The sequence below is a fragment of the Clarias gariepinus genome, chromosome 26 (genome assembly GCF_024256425.1).
Source record: "Clarias gariepinus isolate MV-2021 ecotype Netherlands chromosome 26, CGAR_prim_01v2, whole genome shotgun sequence".
NCBI lineage: Eukaryota > Metazoa > Chordata > Actinopteri > Siluriformes > Clariidae > Clarias > Clarias gariepinus.
Window position 1 is genome coordinate 1,811,403 of NC_071125.1, and position 22,266 is coordinate 1,833,668.

At 39.6% G+C, this 22,266-nt stretch overlaps 2 protein-coding genes across 4 annotated transcripts in view; both read left to right on the plus strand.

The window, feature by feature from the left end:
- sv2a (synaptic vesicle glycoprotein 2A) overlaps positions 1 to 6,713 on the plus strand; it is a 41,352-nt gene extending 34,639 nt beyond the window's left edge. Inside the window, exon 13 of the mRNA XM_053488243.1 lies at positions 1,987 to 6,713. Coding sequence (XP_053344218.1) covers positions 1,987 to 2,170 — 184 coding nt within the window. The 3' untranslated portion in view covers positions 2,171 to 6,713. The remainder of the gene's footprint in view (positions 1 to 1,986) is intronic.
- Positions 6,714 to 7,833: 1,120 nt separating this feature from the next.
- On the plus strand, positions 7,834 to 11,497 carry bola1 (bolA family member 1). 3 transcript variants are annotated; one of them, XM_053488105.1, is made up of 2 exons: positions 7,834 to 7,890; positions 10,879 to 11,497. In XM_053488105.1, exon 2 carries the CDS (start codon positions 10,915 to 10,917, stop codon positions 11,338 to 11,340), a length of 426 nt encoding a protein of 141 aa, XP_053344080.1. In that variant the 5' UTR covers positions 7,834 to 7,890; positions 10,879 to 10,914; the 3' UTR covers positions 11,341 to 11,497. The 3 variants fall into 3 exon arrangements, with proteins under 3 accessions (XP_053344080.1, XP_053344079.1, XP_053344077.1); XM_053488104.1 differs by having other exon boundaries at positions 7,859 to 7,894; XM_053488102.1 differs by lacking the exon at positions 7,834 to 7,890 and adding an exon at positions 7,891 to 7,914.
- The last annotated feature ends 10,769 nt before the right edge of the window (positions 11,498 to 22,266 follow it).

The window sequence follows — 22,266 nt, forward strand, 5'->3', positions numbered from 1 at the left end:
AAATTTTAATACTGCAAAAACATTTCCATTATCCTTTTATATTAAATGTGAAACATTACGTGTGATACAATTTGCAGTAATGCCACATGGCACAGATCTGGTCGCTTTTGCCATACGGCCTCAAAGACATTGAGCCAGCACTTCATCGAGCCGTGGACCTGCCTCACTTGGAGGTGACGGGCTCTTCTACTGTAAAGGCTTCATCTCAGGGTCGTATCCATGCAACCAAGTTTTGCTGACGGAGTTCCTTGGCAGACTTCGACGCGATATTCATGCTGCTCCTAGGTCAGCATCCTAAGGACGAACTTGGCACCAACACGGCACATGTTTAAATCACACGTGATTATTGCCTGAACTATTCCGTATGACACACCGACAATAGCAGCAGGGTGGATTGTTCTCCGACGATCACCATGCACAAATTGACAAATGGTTTTGACTTTTTTTGGGGTTGAGCTCGTTGAAGTTCTTCCTGATCTTGTATCATCTTTTAGTAATGTTCTGCCGCTCTTGAAGTGCACGTGCCACTCAAATGACCTCGAGTGACTCATTGCAGTATCGCTGTAAACTAGACGAATCATGTCAAACGTCTCTGTGGCAGATCTGCTCAGATTCACGCAGAATTTCATGTTCGCTCCTTGTTCTAACTTGCTGTCCATGATGAAATATCGCATGTGGTCAAAATAGCACCAGTTGCACAGCTCCTAGTGTACACAGGATGATGTCTTTTGGCACACTGACTTACTGTATGAAGGTTGGTGCTCCCTGTGAGTGCGTCTGTTGGCATGTTACAAAACTCTCAAAACTTTTTGAACAGCTATTAATCTTTATTGTTTCCTTGCTAGCCTTTATCACAGTTTTACAGGAGATTACTGCAAAACTGCAAAACATAACCTCCTCTGTCTGTTGAGGACTTTATCATCTCAGAAAACATAAACATGAACTCACATAACTGGGTCTTAATTCATAAATATCCCTCACCTCTAAAATGTGCCAGCTAGCTAGAACAAGCTATTCCTGAGAGGAATTTTAGGTCTTACTTTAATTGCTAATCTTAGCCAGATAGGTAAATTCTGCTAGCTTTCAGTCACAGATAGTGCTAATACAAGCTAGTCTGACAGGAATACTGAGAGGAATTTTTAAATAAGTTTTCATAAATGTTGGTTATCTACACTGCTAATTTCCTGTACGCTACCCTGACAGGTTTTAGATGCTGCAAATCCTAGCAAGCTAGCTCACCTCTTAAATGTGCCAGCTAGCTAGAACAAGCTATTCCTGAGAGGAATTTTAAATATGATTGTAATGTACGTATAATCATACATTGTATTTAAAAACAATCAAAACATTTAGAAAAGATATGTAAATAAACACACTTAACCTTAATTTATTTTATTTAACTTAACCTCTTGGCATCGGCTGCTTAAAATAAACTGAAAGTGACACCCTTTTCTTTTTCTACCATCCTTGCTAACGTTTTTGGGACAGATGGTTCCATGTCGTCACTAAATCTTGGACAAAATGCTTAAAAAAAAAAAAAAAATCTAAACTCTTTTCGCTTGACTTTCCACTGATGCAAACAAGCTTTGAACGGCTTCTGGACGTACACACGACTTAGCTGGTGTTCGGTTCGGCTAGGTTTGTTTCAAATGCTTTGTATGCTTAAGCTAATTTCTTGAGTCGTATGCTGAGCAACCACTGTATCTACGTGTGTAAAGTCAGATTTATAAATATACACTGATAATTGCAGATGCCTAACCTAACAGGATTACTGATTAACAGTTTTAGTAAGTTTTACTAACTTTTATCAAATAAACCGAAACTGAAAATATTTCATGCTTCTCCATCTGAAAGAATCTTTCAGTTGAAACCCTTGGCTTGATTAAATGCATTAATGGTTACTGTCTTTGCAGATGTTTTCAGACATCTGTAAATTTAATTCCAAATGCTAGCTCACACTGCTATTTCTTATTTATCTTTTTTCCACAGAACCACAGCTTTCGGGTTCCTGAACGCCCTGTGCAAGCTCGCCGCCGTCCTGGGAATAAGCATCTTCCAGTCCTTCGTTGGCATCACCAAAGCCGTGCCCATCCTGTTTGCGTCTGGCGCGCTGGCGGCCGGGAGCTTTTTGGCGCTAAAGCTCCCGGAGACAAGGGGGCAGGTGCTACAATAGTGTAGCCTCCGTGCCAGCAGGTGGCAGTGTTGAATTAGGCAGAATCATTCTGCAGTCTGATCCCGATCCCTCAAACAAAACACATTTTGTCAGATTTGGAATTTTAGATGGTATAAATATATCCCCTTCATTTTTTTAGATGATTCGTTGGTGAGATACGAGAAAATCTCATCACTCATCCTCAGCATCAGTCCATGCAAAATTTAACATCACGTGTTATTTTACATATCTGTACATTCATGAGTGGCGCAGTCCTGACAACTATAATGAGCATCTCTACAGGGAGGACAGATGTGTGTGTGTGTGTGTGTGTGTGTGTGTTTATGTATGCGCCTATTGAACAACTGCCATTTTAGACACATTCCAGGTTGTTTTGTTGTTTGAACATGTTAACTGGCCAGTGATGAGTTTGCCCTTTAATCTTGGTCCACAGCATCGCGGTGAGGCGAGGCGAGGCGAGGCGAGGTGAGAGCGTGTCGTCAGTCAGTTGGTAGATCTTTTCTGCACGGACAGTGTTTGCTCTTAGTGTGGTTCTGGTTGTTGTTGGTTGTTGTTGTTGTTGTTGTTTTCCACTCACGATGTCATGAGAGTTTTATTTTTTTGAGCAGTTATTGAAATTGTACAAAAAAGTTTAACGTGAATTTAAAATAATAATAATAACAATAATAATAATAATAAAATTTTAAGATCATAGCAACAGAAAGGCATGCTTTAGTATCGGTTTAACTGGAAGCACTGTACATAACATCTGGAATGAAGATTAGAAGTGACAGTGTGAAAAAATAAGTGCTCCCCATTCGCATCTTCAGTCCACGATGTAACGTCTTCGTGTGCATTCACAGTGGTTCAGTAGTTACAACGCATCGTTCCTTCCTTTGTGTTCCTTCAACACACATTCACAAATTCTCTTTGATGAAAAAATTAAAGGAACGAAAAGTTATGTTTCTTCTTCCATAGGCACAAATCTTTTAGGGGAAAAATATGACGGAATAATATGAGGGGGAAAAACCATATCAAGCACAAGATGGTTTAAGAAGACTATCAAAACAAGGTTAAGATTTATTTTAAAAAGTGATGATGTAAATGCTGTAATGAATATAAATATACAGTTTAATCTGTTTGTCCTGAACGCACTAATAGCTCATAATCAATATACGATTATATAAATATATAAAGAAAAAAAATCCTGAAATGAACTTTCAGTTTCCAGTGAAATAGTACCATATGTCTTAGATAGGTTCTCCTCGCTGTCTGTAAATATTTATCAGTTTGTTAAGGTAATGTTTTTAACGAGACATATTCAGAAATGCAATCTGTGCATCGCGGCGACATCACGGCGACATCACGGTGACATCACGGTGACATCACGGTGACATCATGGTGACATCATGGTGACATCAGTGAGGCGTCCGCTCAACTTTTCTGTTCTCACGACGATGATGATGATGATGATGCAGTACCTGTAGGTGTGTTTGTGTGTAAAAATGTGCTTGCACGTGAACCGTTGAGTTGTTCCACGGATTTGTATTTATTTAACGATTTATTTATACGAGAGCTTGATTTTATAGTATTTTTTACTTTGGATGTCAGTAGTGTCTCACATGCAGGGTGAAGTTTTTATCGTCGTCACAACTACGGAAAATGAAATGCGATTATTAGACGCTGAGAGATTTTAATGATACATTTTTTTAAATAATAATATCTGGGTAAGAGCGAAGAGCACACACACATAACAAAACAAAACAATCTTCTGATTCTAAATCTAAACGAGTTCCGTTTAAAGATTTCCTGTTAACAACTGCCTTTTTTCGTCGACTCTACAGATGGTTTAGCAAAAAATACAGTTAGATAAGAAGCTTCTGTTTGCAGGTGACACGTCTTTACTGCCATTTTGTAGGATAGCAGCCATATTCTTAATGCAATCAGTGTATAAAGATAAAAGAAATAAACACTAAAACACGTACAGTCTAAGAGGAAAGTATGAGGATCTCTATTTTTTCCCGCTAATAGTGGACGTCATCGCAAACAATTACGAAGCACAATCTGTCATCTCCAGTCCACTGCTTTCGACCAGCCGAGTCTGCGATCTCCTTCACTTGGTGCAATGAAAAAAAACTTTAAGAAATAAAAATGGCGGTGTGAACTTTTAGAGGAAACCGTGATAATGTTCAAATTATAGATATGAAGCTTCCAGGACGAAACAAATGGTACTAAACGCTACCTTGAGCACAGTATTGTGCGAAAGTCTTGACCCCCCCCCCCCCATTTTTCCATATTCAATGTAATTAAATTAAAAGATATAGATTAAAATAAAGCAATTTGAACAAATGTTTTACTGCGACGGCCTGCAAAGCGCCTGAAGTAACAATTTAAAAATTGGTTGTTTATGAAACAACCTCAGCAGCACCCTCATTTCCCCTCTCGTCAACCATCCAAGTATATTAATCACCAACCTGATCATCTGTCATCGTCCCCATCTGTTTCCCACTGGCTCATGCCTCAAGTTAGATGTTTTTTTTTTAATGCTTGAATCATTTATAAGTCACTATGAATGTCAAAAGAGTCACCAAAAAAGTCCTGCAGGAAGCCTGGAGATCAATTCTTGAAGAATAGAAAATTTTAATTAAAATATAAAGAAATAGGTGGGTCAAGACTTTTGCACAGTTCACAATTCATTTTTTTAGTAATAAGTAAAGCTTTTAAAGGTGAACTACAAGGACATTTCTAGGTAAACGCTACATATTAAAGGTTCTTCAGGGTTCCACAAGGAACGCACCCTTGATTCTGGAGTGCTTCTGAAGCGCTGCACGTTTACAACATTAATTCATTAGTTCTCAGTGCATCGTCCTGGTCAGGGTCAAGGACTCGTTTGTTTATAGTTTAACTGGTAATAAAAGTGTATAATAACCCGAACTGTATGTAGGAGTCTGATCGAGAAAAACATGAACCGATCTTAAAGCTGAATATTTTCCATTCAATCTACTTAAAAAAAAAAAAGTGAAAAATCAAGTAAATCTCCGCACAATCTTCTTATCCACATTCACAAGAGCAACAACCCAAGTGTGTGTGTGTGTGTGTGTGTGTGTTTAAACTGATCAGGGAATCCAATTAACATGATTTGAGATAAAAAAAAAACTCGTACTGAAAAAGAAAATAAAATAAAAACACAAGGTTTTATAAGGTCGTGTGTGCTGAAAGGGAATTATATTCAAGTGACATCACCGGAGTGATGACATCATTCTGCGACATCATATAAATGACATCATATAACGTGAGAAAATCGAATTAGATGTCTGAGAAATCACATAAAAAACGTAGTACAAATGGACAGTGTGTGAAAGATATAAAAAAAAAAGACCTCCATATGAAGCACACGTGACTCTTTTCCGTGAGAGAAGCACATTCACGACATCCACGTTAGTGCTTCGGTCACCGACGTGTCCGCGAACGCACGGAAAGCTTCCTGTACAGCGTGTATCTCTAAAGCGTCACGTCTTTGCCGTGTTTTCTTGCCGCCCGTCGAGCTCCACAATGTTGCCGTCGAATTGCTGAATTTGTTCGATCTCAGTGACGTCACGTGACATTTGTACGTTTAAAAAAAAATTGTGAATTTTTGCCCGTTTGGATTGTTATTTGTTTGAATTGATTTATTTTTGGAATGTCTTACGTTACAGGGTCTTTTTATTTATTTATTTATTTATTTATTTATTTTCTGAAAGCGCTCGCTACAAGTCACAGATCGATCCTGTGTGTGTGTGTGTGTGTGTATGCGCGCGCAAAAAGAAATCAAAGCAATAAACGACTGGTGTGTTTCTTGGCTCTGCCCCCTTTTGTTCACATTGGGATTACCGCGAGCACGTTAAAAAATCTTTATTTACTTATTTATTTTGCATCGAAACGAGATGCGTAGTGAAATCAATCTGCCGTTATGAAATCTCGCTGTATAAATCTCGCCTGTACGAGGCCGGTGTCTATCGTTCTGCAATTATACAGTACAAAAGGTCTTTTGATGCTTTATTTATTTAATAATTTATTTATTTTTGTGTCGAATTCAAATGTATCGCCATGATTTCAATGTGACGGAGTTTATCACCTTATCATCGTACCGTGCTGTAGAGGTTGTAGTTGTTTGTATGTAAAAGTATAAATGTGTGAAACAATAATAACAATCATAATAATAATAATAATAATAATAATAAAAAAACACAAAAAACAGTGTAACATGAGAACTAGAGTGCTGGTGTGATGTATGTTGTTCATTTTGTGCTTCGTTTGATTATTAATTTTTTCTTTTTGTACATGAGAATGACATTGACGTAAAGACATTGACGTTATCATTTAATATGGAGACTATTTCAATGTTACGCCAAAATGGTTGTGTATTAAGGTGTGTGTGTGTTAATGTGTGTGTGTGTGCGTGTGTGTGTGTGTGTGTGAGAGAGAGACTTTTTCAGTCGTGCTGAGAATTTTACTGCAGTTAGGCAGTGAAATGAAATGAAAACATAAGTATGATGAAAAATAAACCTATGTCATGGAGATTAAATGATTTGTTCTTATTGACTTGATACAAAGGTTTAAAACAGTCTCAAGAGAAATGTTTCGTGACTCACAGATTTTTTTGCAACGGCCAAAAGTATTAAGGCAGTATATGAAGAGTTAAATCAAACTACAAAAGAACTGAAAAACACGGGCCACTGTGTATGTAATGATGGTGTTCTGTTTGTGGAGACGTGGCCCGGGTTATCTGCAGATCCAAACCCGATAGAAAACTGGCGGACAATCCTGAAGAAAGCAGGATCAAGCTGGCAGGGAATTTAAAGGGAACTTTAATAATCACATCTTACAACTGTGATAAGCAGAAATGCAACTTTTAATGCTCAACTTGTTAAATCTAAAAGAAAGACAGCCCTCCCGCAGATTTGTCGTGCCATCGTTTTGATAACCAATGCCACATTACATCCAGAGTTGCATTACTTTCTTTCCAAGATCTTGTACTGATGATGGCACAGTCGGCCTGCTGCGTAAAGTCTTCTTCTGCACATCCCAAAGATTTCACTGTTTTTTCTCATTGGAGCACTTTTGGTAGGTCCTGACCACTGCAGCATGGATCATCTCACACAAGCCACAGTTTTGGAGTTGCTCTGACTCAGTGGTCCAGCCATACAGGATCATGAGTGTCCAAGGCTCACTGATGCACATGCGGAGTGAAGGATGGCCCGTGTAATCCAAACGAATAGAAGTGCTAGTGTAGATCAAATAGAGGAAATGGTTAATGCTGGTTCCAATAGTAAGATTTCAGAACACACAAATCAGTATTGTTTTGGTGGCGAAAGGGTGATCTACGTAATACTCAACAAGTGGTCATAATTATATGGCTCATCAGTGTGTAGTTAGGTAATCTTTTATAAAAAAAATTAAAAAAGGCCAGGAAAACAACAAATTGCATTAACAACAAAATTGCCAATATATTTGAAACAATAGCAAGAACAGAACACGATTATAATTATTTCATAAGATATTGAATTTAACTGTATTACAAATTATATCCCATTTACTATTTATGACTTACAATTTATAGAATTTTAGTACTATCTTATTGACACTAGAGGGCAGTGTAGGTTTTTTTTCCCCCTGGCTCCGCACTAACAGAGGCGAAGAAGAGCTGCGTCTCTTGCGCATGTGCAAAGAAGCTCAAGAAGAAGAAGAAGAAGAGTATCAATGTGGGTGAGAAACTGATGCTTTATGTAAATATTTAGGATGTTTAATAATTTCTTCATTTTGTCAATTCAGTTCTTTCGAAACTGAAACCTAGAAGTTAAAAGTAGGTCTTTGAGGCGGCTGTGACGAATAAAATGTTCTGGTTTTTTTTCACGCATTATAACCTTATTAAAGGACAGCTTCACCCACAGACTCATTAAACTCTTATAATCTCTGTATTTAACTATTCTGATGCAGATCTGTCGGTTGTTTGCCTATTTTGCTTATTCATATTCCTATTAGATGTTAATGTTTGGAGGAAGGTTAATGTCCTGCTCTGACGTCATATAGGACGACCCTGTCATTCCTAACACAGTTCCTTAACACAAGCCTAAGGGATAACAGTCAGGTTTCGCAGTTGGCTAAAACATATTCTTGTTAGTGTATATTTCTTCCAGCGTAGGAACATAATAGTGGAGGTGTTGGGGCAAAGGTCAGACTCAGAGTCCCATAATGCATTGCAGCAATATGAGCAGAGGTTCGACAAGTATGAGGATAAAAGTCAAAAGTGTGTTTGAGCAGAGTGTATCGATATAAATGTTAGACAGGTTTTATCTGTACATTGATCGTTTCATACATTGGAGGACCAAAAATTTTTTTGGCACTTTAGATCTCTGCCTGACGTTTAACCTGCACCATTAGTGAAATTAAAATGTTGAGTAAAAGTGATCTACTTAATAATTACTACTTATTAATAATCTACTTTATAATAATCTACTAATGCGCTACTCGCTTAATGTAAACAAACACCTGCACCAATAGATATTAATTAGAAAAGATAAAGTGAATATTTTGACTGGGATTAGTTCATATTTTCACTTTGGCTAAAATAACAGCGCTGAAGTGGTATAAGTGAATTTTAACACGCTGGAGTGGTTTTAAGACAAAACTTCATCTTTATCCTTTGATCTCCTTTTTCCATTTCTCATCTGTGATTCACTCTCCGATTACCGAACAGGGAGTGTATTTGTCTGAGCACCAAAGAAGGACAACTTAGTGTAAACAAGGCGTAAGATACTCAACCTTACAGAATGTGATTTCTTTGTATTAATAAGTTAGACAGAGAGTTCTGCTGTACAGAGAGACAGACAGACAGACGTGTACGTGGGCTTCAACCTCAAATAATAATAATAATAATAATATCACTGATTACATTAAAGATCATCAGATTATTTTTAACTTTTTACTTCTTAGTACTAAAATGCTGATGCATTGCCGTCCTTCAATAGAGATCAGTCATGCAGAACAGCATTCTGGGTAATGCAGGAAACTAAAGTCAAAATAGTCTGCAAATTTTATGAATACAGTGAGGGGAAATAAGTATTTGATCCCCTGCAGATTTTGTAAGTTTGCCCGCTTACAAAAAAATAAAGGGTTTAATCATTTTATCATAGGTTTATGGTACAGTATAGAGACAGAATATCAAGCAAAAATCCAACAAAAAGCACATGATACAAATGTTATACATTGATTTGCATTTTAATGAGGGAAATAAGTATTTGATCCTTAGATGAAACATGACTTAGTAAGTGCTGGAGAAACACTTGTTTGCAAGCACAGGTAAGACTTTTCTTGTAGTTGGTGACCAGGTTTGCACACATCTCAGGACACATTTTGATCCACTGTTCTTTACAGATTTCCTCTTACTTTTTAAGATTTCTTGCCAGCTGCTTGGAAATTCAAAGTTTCGGCTCTCTCGAGAAATTTTCTATAGGATTATGGTCTGAGGACTGGCTAGGCCACTCTATAACCTTAATTTGATTCTTCTTGAGCCACTCCTGTGTTGCCTTGGCAGTATGTTTGGGGTCATTGTCATGCTGGAAGACCCATCCACAACCCATCTTCAGGAGGTTCTCGTCCAAAGTGTTACAATACATGGCCTGTCCATTAACCCCTCAATGCAGCAGAGTCAGTCTGTACCTTTAGCATGAAACCAGCCCTAAAGCATGATGTTTCCACCTCTGTGCTTGACTGTAGGGATGGTGTTCTAGGGGTCATAGTCAGCATTTTTTTCCTCCAAAAACGGAGTGTCAATTTTGGTCTCATTTTATCCTAATCCTTCTGTTTATTGGCAAACTTCAGATGGAAGGGAAGCCTTGCTGCACTGATTTCAATCCTTGGCAGCATATCATGTTACCAGTGGTTTGTTTGGTGACTGTGGTCTTAACTGCCATGAGATCATTCACCTGCTTCTCCTTGTAGTCCTGCACTGATCATTTTTCTCATGATTATTCTTACCCCATGAAGTGAAATCTTGCATATAGGGCCATTAGTGGTTACTTTGTATTTGTTCCATTTGTAAATAATCGCTCCAGCAGTTGTCTCCTTCTCACCAAGCTTCTAGCTGATGGTCTTGTAGCCCATTCCAGCCTTGTGCAGGTCTACAGTCTTGTCCCTGCCTTCTTTTGATACCCGTTTGGTCTTGGGGATATTAATGAGATTTGAATGGAAGATAGAGATTTTGTGGACAGGTGGCTTTTGTACACATACCGCATTATTGTTAAGAGCACATTCTTAAATTGATATGTGTACCACAAGAGCAGGAAGTCTGTGAGAGGCAAAACTATTGTTGGTTGGTAGGGGATCAAATACTTATTTCCCTCATTGAAATGCAACTTAATTCCTAACATTTGTATCATGTGCTTTTTCTGGATTTTTGCTTGATATTCTGTCTCAATCCTTTACCATAAACCTATAATAAAAATTATAGACCCTTCATTTCTTTGTAAGTGGGCAAACTTAAAAAATCTGTAGGGGATCAAATACTTATTTCCTCCACTGTACATTTTGGATGCCAGTGGAGCTCAGGTGGTTATTATAAACATCACGATGCAAATCATTTAAAGTGATTATGATAACATTTTTTTGCTTTTAAATAAACTTTTGGATATCCGGGAATAAACTCTCTTCACATTTTTTCTCTTTATAATCGATCGTTATTATCCCTGCAGGGTTCCTGTAGCCATCCTCTTGCTTCTGTGTTCCTGATGCTCTCCTGTGTTCGCCGGTTCATCAGTTCCTCATCCACAGTTCCATCTCGTCTCATGGACGCTGCTTCCGGTCGACCGGTCGAGGCTTCCATTCGCACCAAACTCGCTCAGGCTTTCGGTCCAGATCACCTGGAGGTGCTGAACGAGAGCCACATGCACGCGGTGCCTCCGGGCTCCGAGTCCCACTTCAGGGTGCTCGTGGTGAGCTCTCGCTTCGAGGGTTTGTCCCTGCTGCAGCGCCACCGCCTGGTCAACGAGACCCTGAGTCACGAGCTGAGCACCAGCGTCCACGCTCTCGCCATCCAGGCCAAGACGCCGCAGCAGTGGAGCAGCGACCCGAGCCTGGCCAAGAGCCCGCCATGCCTCGGAGGATCCAAACACGACAGCACGGTGGCGCAGAAGCTCAAAACGGGGCTGGACTGATCTGACCGAGAGACAAGAACGTTCCTTCTGTATTTAATGCTGTTTGGAGAGCAGTGTGGAGCTCTTTAGTAGCATTTACATTTTTTGTGTGGGTGTGTGTCCATGTTTTTGTTAGACTTTAAACCCAATCTACTTAATAAAAGAATAAATGTATGCACTTCTGGTTTTCCTGCTTTTCCTTGTGATTATGTGCTTAAAATAGTAGCAACCGTCCATGTTATTATGAATGACGAGTAAACTAAACAACACTAACCCTTTAACGAGCATTTGATGAATGTGGCATATAACCAGTTTTGTGTAATATTTATTGTTTAAGGTTAAATTATTGTTTAATGCCGGACAAAAAGACAAAAAAGTGCTAAATAGTGATTTTAAATCAACTTGCTGGTGTGTTTTTTTTCTTTCTCCACCAGGGGGTGACATGTGCTAATGTTACACGCTGAGCAAAAAGGGGCCCAAACACTTTAGCTTTATAAGTTTTAGCTTCATAAGTTGTTTTTTTTATTTAAGTTTTAATTATGTTTCTTTGACAAAGAATCAAGTTAAATTCCAGATTCTTACGGGAACTCGACAGTCTGTGATGTTGCATAGTCATTTAGCGCCAAAACACAAAGTAAACACACACAGTGGGTCGTTTGGTACTGGGCCACACGGAAATACTCATTAAATTTTAAAAAATAATAATAATTATCAGAGTCTAAAAAATTTTTCCTTTAAAAAAAACAAAAAAAGACCTGTCTTGATCACGTGACATCTAAAATGATTTGGAGGAAAGCTTCTTCATAAAGGGCAAAGAAGAGTCTACGACTTCATCGGGTTATCAGGACCTTCAAATATGGGTTTATGGCTACAGGTGATTCTCACGCACCAAGCCTGCTCTGTATAACATGTGGTGCCAGGCCAGCAAGTGAGGCTATGAAGCCTTTAAAACTTTCAGCACACGGATACCAAGCACCCTGGATTAAAGGACAAGTGGGAAGAAAAATATTGGAGAGCGCTGCATTAAAGCATTATTTGATAAGATAAAGTCTGCAGAAGCTCATTTATTCTAGTATGGATAAAACAGTTTGGTGTAGAATGGAAGTCTGTTAGGTTTAAAAAATCAAATCAAATCCTAACAGACTCTAAGGTTGACTCACAAGAGAAACTTTTAGTGCCGATTAAAACTGCCAGACTGACTCAGTACTCTGTGTTTTGTACAAAGAAAGGACCTTAAGTACATTTACATTTAGCAGACACCCTTACATTTTAATCTCATTACACATCTGAGTAGTTAAGGGCCTTGCTCAAGGGCCCAACAGGGGCAACTTTCTGGTTAAATTATGCCTTTATTCGTCACACACACGTTACTGCACAGTGAAATTCTTTCTTTGCGTATCCCAGCGTACCTGGGGTCAGAGCTCAGGGTCAGCCACGATACAGCGTTACTGATACAGATATGGTTAAGGGCCTTGCTCAAGGGCCCAACGATGGCAATCTGGTGGAGCTAGGGCTCGAACCACCACTAACTCAGTGCCTTAACCCTGTGAGCCGCCCCACTGTGGGGCTTGAACCCAGAACCTTCTGATCAGCAGTCCAATACCTCACCCTCTAAACTACACCAAGCAGTACATGAAATATTTATTTAATAAGAATTTAAATCGAACCATTAATTTATGTTTAATATGTTGAGATATATTAGTGTGTGTGTGTGTGTGTGTGTAAAATCAGAGCGTGTGAACTGTCATCTGTCAGAGCCGGAGAGCAACAACTGGTGTGGTGGCCTGGCTAGAAATACAGCATTGTGACCATTTTACGGCTCTGTTCATTAGTGTACGTGTGTGTGTGTGTGTGTGTGTGTGTGTGTGTGTTAGAGAGAGAGAGGGAGATCACCAGGGGCCTGGGGCCGAGCTGACAGGTCAAAGCAGGGAACCATGAGCAGACACTTCACTCCCCTTCAGAAAAACTGTCTGATTTGTGTATGTGGTGTCCAGGTGCTTCTGAACGCTCCATCTGGGTGACAGAGTCCAGAGCTTTACACACAGGTGGGCGAGTTTTACTGCCCCGAGGGTCCGTACAGCCGGCTGAGGGGTCACACCGGGGCCGAGGCTCTGCGCGCACTCATTCATTCATTCATTTATTTATTTATAAATTCATTGGTGTAGTTAAACGATTGGAATATTTGCTGATTTGTGTATATGGTTCATTATTGATTCACTCACTCTTTCATCAGATTCTTCTTGTTCATTAATTCTTTCATTCCATTAATCATTTTATTCATTATTCATTTATATCCACTGATTTTATTCAGGATCTCACTGATTATGTTTTTTTGATTGTTTATGTTTTTATTTACTGAAGCATTCATTTGTTTGTTTATTTATTTACTCCCTTAATGTCTATCTCTTTATCTTTCTATTGATCTTGTTTGTTTATTTACAAATCTATTTATGTTATTTATCTATTTAGTTATTTAATCCTTCAATTATTTTACTTATCTGTTAACCAATTTATTTATTTAATTACTTCCTCATTTCTTTTTTCTTCATTTCTTTCTTTCTTTATTTATTTAGTTTATTTAATAATTTGTTTATTTATTCATCAATTTATTCATTCACTTGCTCAAGTATGTATTTGTTTTTTCATTAGTTTATCAGTTTGTTTTTTAAACAATGAATTTTATTCATTTAGTTGTTTATTTACTTTCCCCCTTCGACTATTTTCTTTTTTTGTTTATTTATTCGTTTGTTTGTTTTTTGCATTTGTATTGTCGGTCTTGTTTGTTTGTTTACTCTCCTAACTTTACCCCCTTGTAGGACTGATCTTCCACAGCTGATTCCGGACAGAACCCTTTTGGCGAGAGCCCTGAAGTGTACTGTACTGTGAGTACGGCTGTAAGGGTGGACCAGGGGATCCAGACAGAATAACTGAGGTTCTAGGTTAAAGGTTAAAAATCAAATAATGAATAATAATAATAAAAATTAAAAAAAAAAACGCACTCCGATCCGTTCTGTGTTCTTTGGTGATCGCTCTGGTCAAAGGCATTAAAAGCATTTAAAAGCATTAAAGGTTGTGTGTATAAACCTGCAGTTGAAGGGTTTTCCTCTCCGAGCCGTGTCCAGGGAGAACCGTTTATTGGATGATTCATTGAAGAACCTTTTTTTTCTGGATTACCTGAGTGAATGTGTTCCACCGACTATTGCTCTTTATGTTTAGTAACTCGAACCCGTCAATTAAATACGAGCTACAGCGCGCTGATACTTGGTTCACTCTGTAAGGCCTCTGTGAGGATAATTAACAGCATCGTTCCTGAAACCTTTTCTTTAAAGTGCGCTGTTATTGTTGCCACTTGTGTCCCATGTTTCAGTTTCTGTGTAAGCGGAGTCTTGCCCTGGAGCTTTTGCGTAAATGAAATAAAGCGCTCCGGATGGGAACCCAGGGCTCTGGTGCGTCAGAGCGGGCAGAGTGATGGTGCCAGGGCTGGGATCCTGCGCGCTGCGCCGTTCCCGTGAGCGCACTGATTTACAGGCCGTGCTGCTGGATCACGGCTCCCCAAGCATCGCTGACCTCCAGGTTCAGGAGTCAAAAGGTTAGAGACTGGGGGGTTGAAGGGCACCAAATGGCTGTCTGAAAAAAGCCCCTCTAGGGCCCGGGCCGTCTCCACGGAATTGACGTCTGTAACTTTCCTCGGTCACATGTGCTGCGTGCGTACTCTGGTGGGCCGACGGCCTCAACATTTGCTGAATCATAAACCTTCAATCGGCGCGATTGTGCTCTTCACTGCAAAACCAGTTTGTCGCTCAGCGGGTCACAAATGGTTCCTGTGTGGGATCGGGGACGGATCTGTTGTGTTTGTACGGAGCGATCAGTTGAACCAAACCCGCGTGAGATTCTTTGTGACTGAAATGATTACATTCTGATGAAAATAACAGCAGTATTCACAGCGGGGGTGGGATTGGGGTATTTATCAGCATGGGTGTTTATCTGTTTTGTCTCTTTGCAATCAAAGAAAACAATCAGAGTGAAGGTGATGGAAACAGCTCATTAAGTGCTATGGACTGAAGGGCTTTCTCCCGGGTCGGCTAACGAACGCAGCGCCTGAATACGAGGCCGCGAGGAGGAAGACAAAGGAGAAAGGGGCTGAGACAATGTCCTTGTGTGGGAGAATTAGTTACACTCAGTAGTCTGAGTATTCAAAGCAGAGAGAGGATCAGAGAGGATTAGGGGCAAAGTCCACACAGGTGCAGGGTGGAGGAGTCACACGTCACACTCCTACCTTGTTCAGGACACAGTGGAGTGATGAATCTCATACACACACCATCACATACAGTATATACACTGACAGGTGACATAGATTATCTTCTTACTGTATATTGACGCCTGGCGGGGGGTGGGATATACAGTGGGGCAAAAAAGTTTTTCGTCAGCCACCAATTGTGCAGGTTCTCCCACTTCGAAAGATGAGAGTAGTTTTCATCATAGGTATACCTCAACTACAAGAGACAAAATAAGAAGAAAAAAAAATCCAGAAAATCACATTGTAGGATTTTTAATGAATTAATTGGTAAATTCCTCGGCAAAATAAGTATTCGGTCTCCAGAAACAAAATTGTAGACCTGCACCAGTCTGGGAAGACTGAATCTGCAATAGCTAAGCAGCATGGTGTGAAGAAATCAACTGCTGGAGCAATTATTGGAAAATGGAAGACATACAAGACCACTGATAATCTCCCTCCATCTGGGGCTCCATGCAAGATCTCACTCCGTTGGGTCAAAATGATCACAAGACCTTGAGCAAAAATCCCAGACCCTCACGGAGGGACCTAGTGAATGACCTGCAGAGAGCTGGGACCAAAGTACCAAAGGCTACCATCAGTAACACACTTCGCCGCCAGGGACTCTGATCCTGCAGTGCCAGACGTGTCCCCCTGCTTAAGCCATTTCATGTCCAGGCCCGTCTGACGTTTACTAGAGAGCATTTAAATGATCCAGAAGAGGATTGGGTGAGTGTCATATGGTCAGATGAAACCGAATCAACATGTCGTTTTTTGTAAGAGAAAGAATCTTTTTAAGTGGGAGAACCTGCACAATTGGTAGCTGAGTAAATACATTTTTGCCCCATTGTATCAGGCAGCAAGTGAAAAATCTGTTTTTGAAGCTGATGTGCTAGAAGCAGGAAAAATGGGCAAGCACATAAGGAGACTTTAACATGGGCCACTCTGTCCTGGGTTGGAGCGTCTACAGAAACACCAAGTCTTCTGTGATGTTCCTTGTTTGCAAAAGTACCAAAAGTAGTCCAAGGTGAACTGGTGACAGAGACATGGGCATCCAAGGGTCATTAATCCGCATGGAAATCAAAGTCTAGCCAGTTTGGACCGATCCCACAGAAGAGCTACAATTTGCTAAAAGAAGTTATTTCTGGTTGTGACAGGGAGGCGTCAGAACCCACAGTGCATCACAGCTTGCTGCGTGTGGGCGGGTAAAGCCACAGACTGGTCAGAGTGCCCATGTTAAACCCTGTCCACTGCTGAAAGCTTCTCCAACTGGCACGTGAGCGTCAGGACTGGACCCCGGAGCAATGGAAGGAGGTGGCCTGGTCTGATGTCTCATGTTTTCTTTTATGATCAGGTGGATAGTCAGGATGGTCCTGGGCAGGAGATACACTACGGGAAGAAGGTGAGCTGGCAGAGGCAGTGTCGTGATGCTCTAAGTGAAGTTCTGCTGAAAACCCCTGGGTTCTGGCATTCATCTGGATGTTTTTTGTGCCATCAGTAGGATAACGTGCCCTGACACGCTGCAAAATCATTCATGAAAGTTTTTAAAGAACATACAGTAATATTAGGCAGGTGGTTTTATTGTTATGGCTGATCACTCTCTACTACACAAACACTTATAAAACTGTTATACACACACTCTTATGCAACTTGTAACATATTAAATCAGTGCAGGGGCAAAAAAGAGGCTGTTTTTTTTTCCAGACCTATATGAAATGTTTAAATGTAAATTGATTTTAAAAAAAGAAAGAAAAAAAACATTTTGTGTATATGTGGATACTTACAGTATAACAAATATTCTAATTAAAATAAAAATATATAATTTTAACGAATCATTTAAATGATTAAATAATTAATTAGTTTGTCAAAATTTGTGCCAAGCAAATCAGTTGCATGAAATTGAACTATATAAAATACAAATGTTTAATTTAATGGAATAAATGGGTCTAACATTAATTAATAATGAATTAATTAACACAGTAATAATTAAATCTTAACTGGGTACTAAAAAAAAAAAAAATAGTCACAGTGGGTGATAAGTTTTTTTTATATATAAAAAATATATATTTTAAGAACTTTTCCTGGCAAACAATAAGTAATCATCTTTAAACGTTATTAAAAAAAAAAACTATTTCTATTATTGGACAGCGCTCATAATCAATGTATGCAAATATATGCAAATTTATGCTGAAAGTGACTTGAAGTTAAATTAAGAGCCGCTCATTAATCACTTGTTCACCTGTAACTCGTGTGGGTTCAGTGTTCCTGAGCCGAGAGGGGTCAAAGGTCACCCCCGAAAGCTGGACCGCAAACCGAGGCTTAATCTCCTGTAGTCCAGATGCATGATCTGCTGAAAAGAGCCCACTTTGGCTCGGACAAAAGCGTGATCTATTGTTTCCTCTGTCAGGCCGTGTGATATATTCTATCCTACGCACGCGGGACAAAAACGGATCGGCGGTTATATAAGCGCCATCGTTCTCCTCCCATGCTGCGTCTGCCGGAGATGGTGCGGACAGCGGGCTGTTTGACCTCACACTCTTCTGGTCTTTGTTCCAGATGCCCCCTGTTTTTCCACCTCGCCCTGAACCCGCCGCTGCTGTGTTCTTTTTCAAAATAAAGCGTCAGGGGCCCTCCAGTTTATTTTCATTAGGCCTTTGAAACGAGGCTTTGGAGAGGGCCGCGGAGAAACCAAAGAACGCCTTAATACGGCGATTAGGAGGCAAATAAAACATCGGCGCTGAGGAAAGACGAGGTCGTCTGAGGGTTTACGGCGGTTTTTACGCTTTAGCTCATTTCGCCGTGGTCAGGGATCAAGCGTGCCTCTCATTCGGATTAGACCGTCCCTGATGAGTGGGTTCGGACTCTACGTAGCGAAATCCATGAGCGTATTCTGAAAGCATCTTGTATACAAACTTATGCATGATTAGCCAAATGATTTGAATGTGTATAAAATGATTTGGGTGTAATACACCCCCCCCCCCCCATGCTAGCTGCCTAGCTGTCGTCTGATAGAAGACAGAGCGTGAACTCGGGGTGATGCAGCGACCCCTGACTGAGCCTGCACACACGGTGTGTTTGCTAACATCAAGCTCATGTGATTTCACTTAAGCTGTTCATTTCTTCACATCATCGTCACTGGCGTGTTTCTCCCGTCATCCCGACCCATCTTCTTCTACACACAGGGAGTATTCAGGAAGGAAATAAAACATTTAGGGAAGCAGAGAATTCTACACAATAGTCAAGAAATTACCAAGAGGCTTCAGAGTGAATAGAAGAAATTCATAAATTCCTGGCAATTCCACAATAATGATTATTACCTCTGTGACACGCAGATATTATTTCATTTAAAACCAAAAGAGCAGAAAATGGGAATTGTACATTTTTGGTTTCAGCCTCGCCCACTCTCAAGCCACTCTGTTAAAGGAAAGATAGTGTTTAAGGAAAATAATCGTCCACATAATAGTGTGATGAGGTTCAGTTACTCTTATCACCCCAAACGCTGATTCTTTTCCCATAATGGCTCGATAAAAAATGGAGCGTTTTGTTCATTTCAGTGCAGTTCTCCAAAGAGTTTAATTGTTATTAAACATCATACTCTATCTATCTATCTATCTATCTATCTTACAAACATTTCAGTTACATTAAACATCATGGAGTTTTCTTAAAGAAAGCTAATTTATTGCAGCTATAAACCATCTTTCCTTTACCAGACTGAAATTCCTCTGTCCTGAAGGTTACCGCTTTACCTCTGACTGTTACACAGTGCTGACACTGGAGACTCCTTCCATCGATGTTAAATAAACACCTTTAAAAATTCCTGTAAATCTCGTTTTTCACTTTCACATTTTTATTTGATTAACTTTTGTACATTTTGTTCATTTTTCTGTTTCTGTTTGCAAAATTCAGGATTATTTCTGTATGGATTTGATTTAAATACACTTTATTTTTATTTTTCTATGGGGTAAGCGTGTCGCTGCACAAGTACCGTGTATGGTTTTGCAAGTGACAAATTAGCATTACAGTCCAAACTGCTTTAAAAACAATTAATCGCCTCCTTCTGACCAATCAGAATGTAGGATTTAAAAGTCAGCTCTGAATATTAGATAGATCACGCTTTTGTCCCAGCCAGAAGTTCTTCAGTCTGGATGAAAACATTGTTCGAATCTGATTCCTGGCGCCCGAGCGGTTCTTGCACGCCATGCAATCCCGTGCTCTACACACAATAAAGAGCTACGTCTCGGGCTTTTAATTCCCTGCAGGCCTCTGGAGAGCGTTTCCTGTCCCGCGCAGTAACCAGGCACCTCGTCGCTATGCTCCATCGCTCCTGTGGTTCGGATGCCTCTCTCCGGCTCTATTCACACTCACATCAGGAATCTCTGGGGTCAGGCTCCGAGTGTTTACTAAACACACCAACAAGCTTTCTCAGAGACACACATACACACACACACATCTCACCTCAGACACTTCCTCCCTCCCTCTCTCTCTCTGACACACACACACACACACCTCCCTACTCTTACATCCTCTTTGTTTAGACTCGTTTGTGCAGAAAACGTCCTGTATCATGCAGCAGGAGCGGATCTTTAACCGTTTACACGTGCAAACCCAACGCTGGCTGCCGTCTCATGTGTACAGCAAGGCTTTGTGGGAAAACATGCAAATTTAGAACAAGCAAAAAACAAAAATAAAAAGATTATCAATATTCTTTGTTTTTGAATTTTCTTTAAACTTAGCATGTTTTATCAATAAAGGACAAGTTTACATCCCAGGATTGAATTTGTTTTGTGGAAAATTCTCTGTTGTCCAAATGCATAGTTTTTCCCTCATTGACGCAATTGTCTATTTTTTATTCTTTATTCCAAGTCCCTTTATTGTAAGGAAATTGTATTGAATTTTTTCATTTTATTTTATTTCTTAAAATCTGTAACATTTGTACTGTTCTTTTTTTCCCATGAAGAAAAACTGCATTACATATAATCTTTATATAAAATAAATAAATAAATAAAACTTCTTACCTCTCACTCAGCAAATACTGTATAATAAAGTATATACAGTATAAAATATCTTACATTCATATTTTCCATTATTTGTCCTATTTAGTGATATTCTGACTTTAAAGTTTGTACTAAATAATAATAATAATAATAATAATAATAATAATAACAATAATAAATTCAATAATAACAATAATAAATTAATTTAAAAAACTTAAAGTATTATTATTATTATTATTATACAATTTTTCATAATTTCCACTGAATTACATTTTTTTCTCCACCAACCAATCAGCGCATTCCTTCATTTTTTTTTTTTTTTTGCCCCTAGTCCCTGAGAGCTTTCTCCAATTACTTCACACTTTCCCAACTTCTTACAGTTCCTGCTGCAGATTTTAACCTCCTTTCACCCCCAAGATCTTTACCAACCCCTTTGCGTCCCTGAGTCGCCGGCTGCGAGAGACGGTGTGCTGTGGAATGACATCTCTCTGCTTTAAGTGCCTTGCTCCGGCACGACCAAGTAGGTCAAGAGAATCGACATGAGGTGAAGAGACTCACGAGAGCGTGAGGAGAAGGTCAACCGTAAAATCTCCCTCACACGCTCACACACACACACACACAGCCAGGATTCTCTCTCTCGCTTCCTCTCTCTCTCTCTCTCTCTCTCCAGCTCACACACACTTTTGTCGATGGCATCATGATGTCAGGTACTCAGGCAGAGTCAGAATGTACCTACTGTATCATCTCATAACAGACCCCTCACGCTGAGGATGGAAGTGGAGAGGGGCGGTCCTCATACGGCGGACGGGGCGGATAGACGTGTCGACCCTGCATGTCAGATGTCAACAGTGTTTGCTTAATTGCTTCAGTGGGTGCCAGTTTCACCCAGGAGGTGCTGAGTGACACTTTGGGAGGAAGGGACCAGCTGCAAAACTTTAATTACTCAAGAAATAGTGGTGACATCGCACCGTGAGCGATCGAATCCTTTAAGTGTGTGGTGAAATCCTTCTCGGTAGTGATTGAGGTATTTCTTCATGAAACACTTAGTGCCTAAAGAGTGAAAATGTTGTACTGTTAGGGATGAAGAAGTTGCAGCAGGAAGAACTTAATCCATCTGCACAGATTACACCTCTTCCGAAAGAATAAACTAGAATTTTTTTTTTTATCCACTAAGGGAATGCAATGCAAAAAAAAATCATTTACTGTCGGAGTCTCAGGATCATTTTATTGGCCAAGACTTATGCATTTGAGCAGTTTAGGTTTAGGGGCCTTGCTTAAGGGCCCAATCTTGGCAACTTGGTAGTGCTGAGATTTGAACCTGGGACCTTCTGATCAGTAGGCTAATGATTATTATTATTTTTTTTTTATTTTTTATTTTGTTCTCATATTGGTGTTTAAAACACTAAAGCAAAGGTGTAAAAAGCTTTGAAACACCAATTTCACAGTCAAATTGTTGAATTAGAAGTTGGTAACAGTCACATGACTTTTCTGATGCGTGTACTGTAATTGAATCCGAATTTATATTGTGGGGGGGGGGGGGGGGGTCAGAGTGCTTAACACACTGAGCCACCACTGTTGCAGCACATGGAATGAGCAGATAAGCTAAACGCTAAAGCTAAAATTACTCACATTTGTCAAAATGTTCTTCAACAAAGTGCTTATAATTGTCTATGTACACTT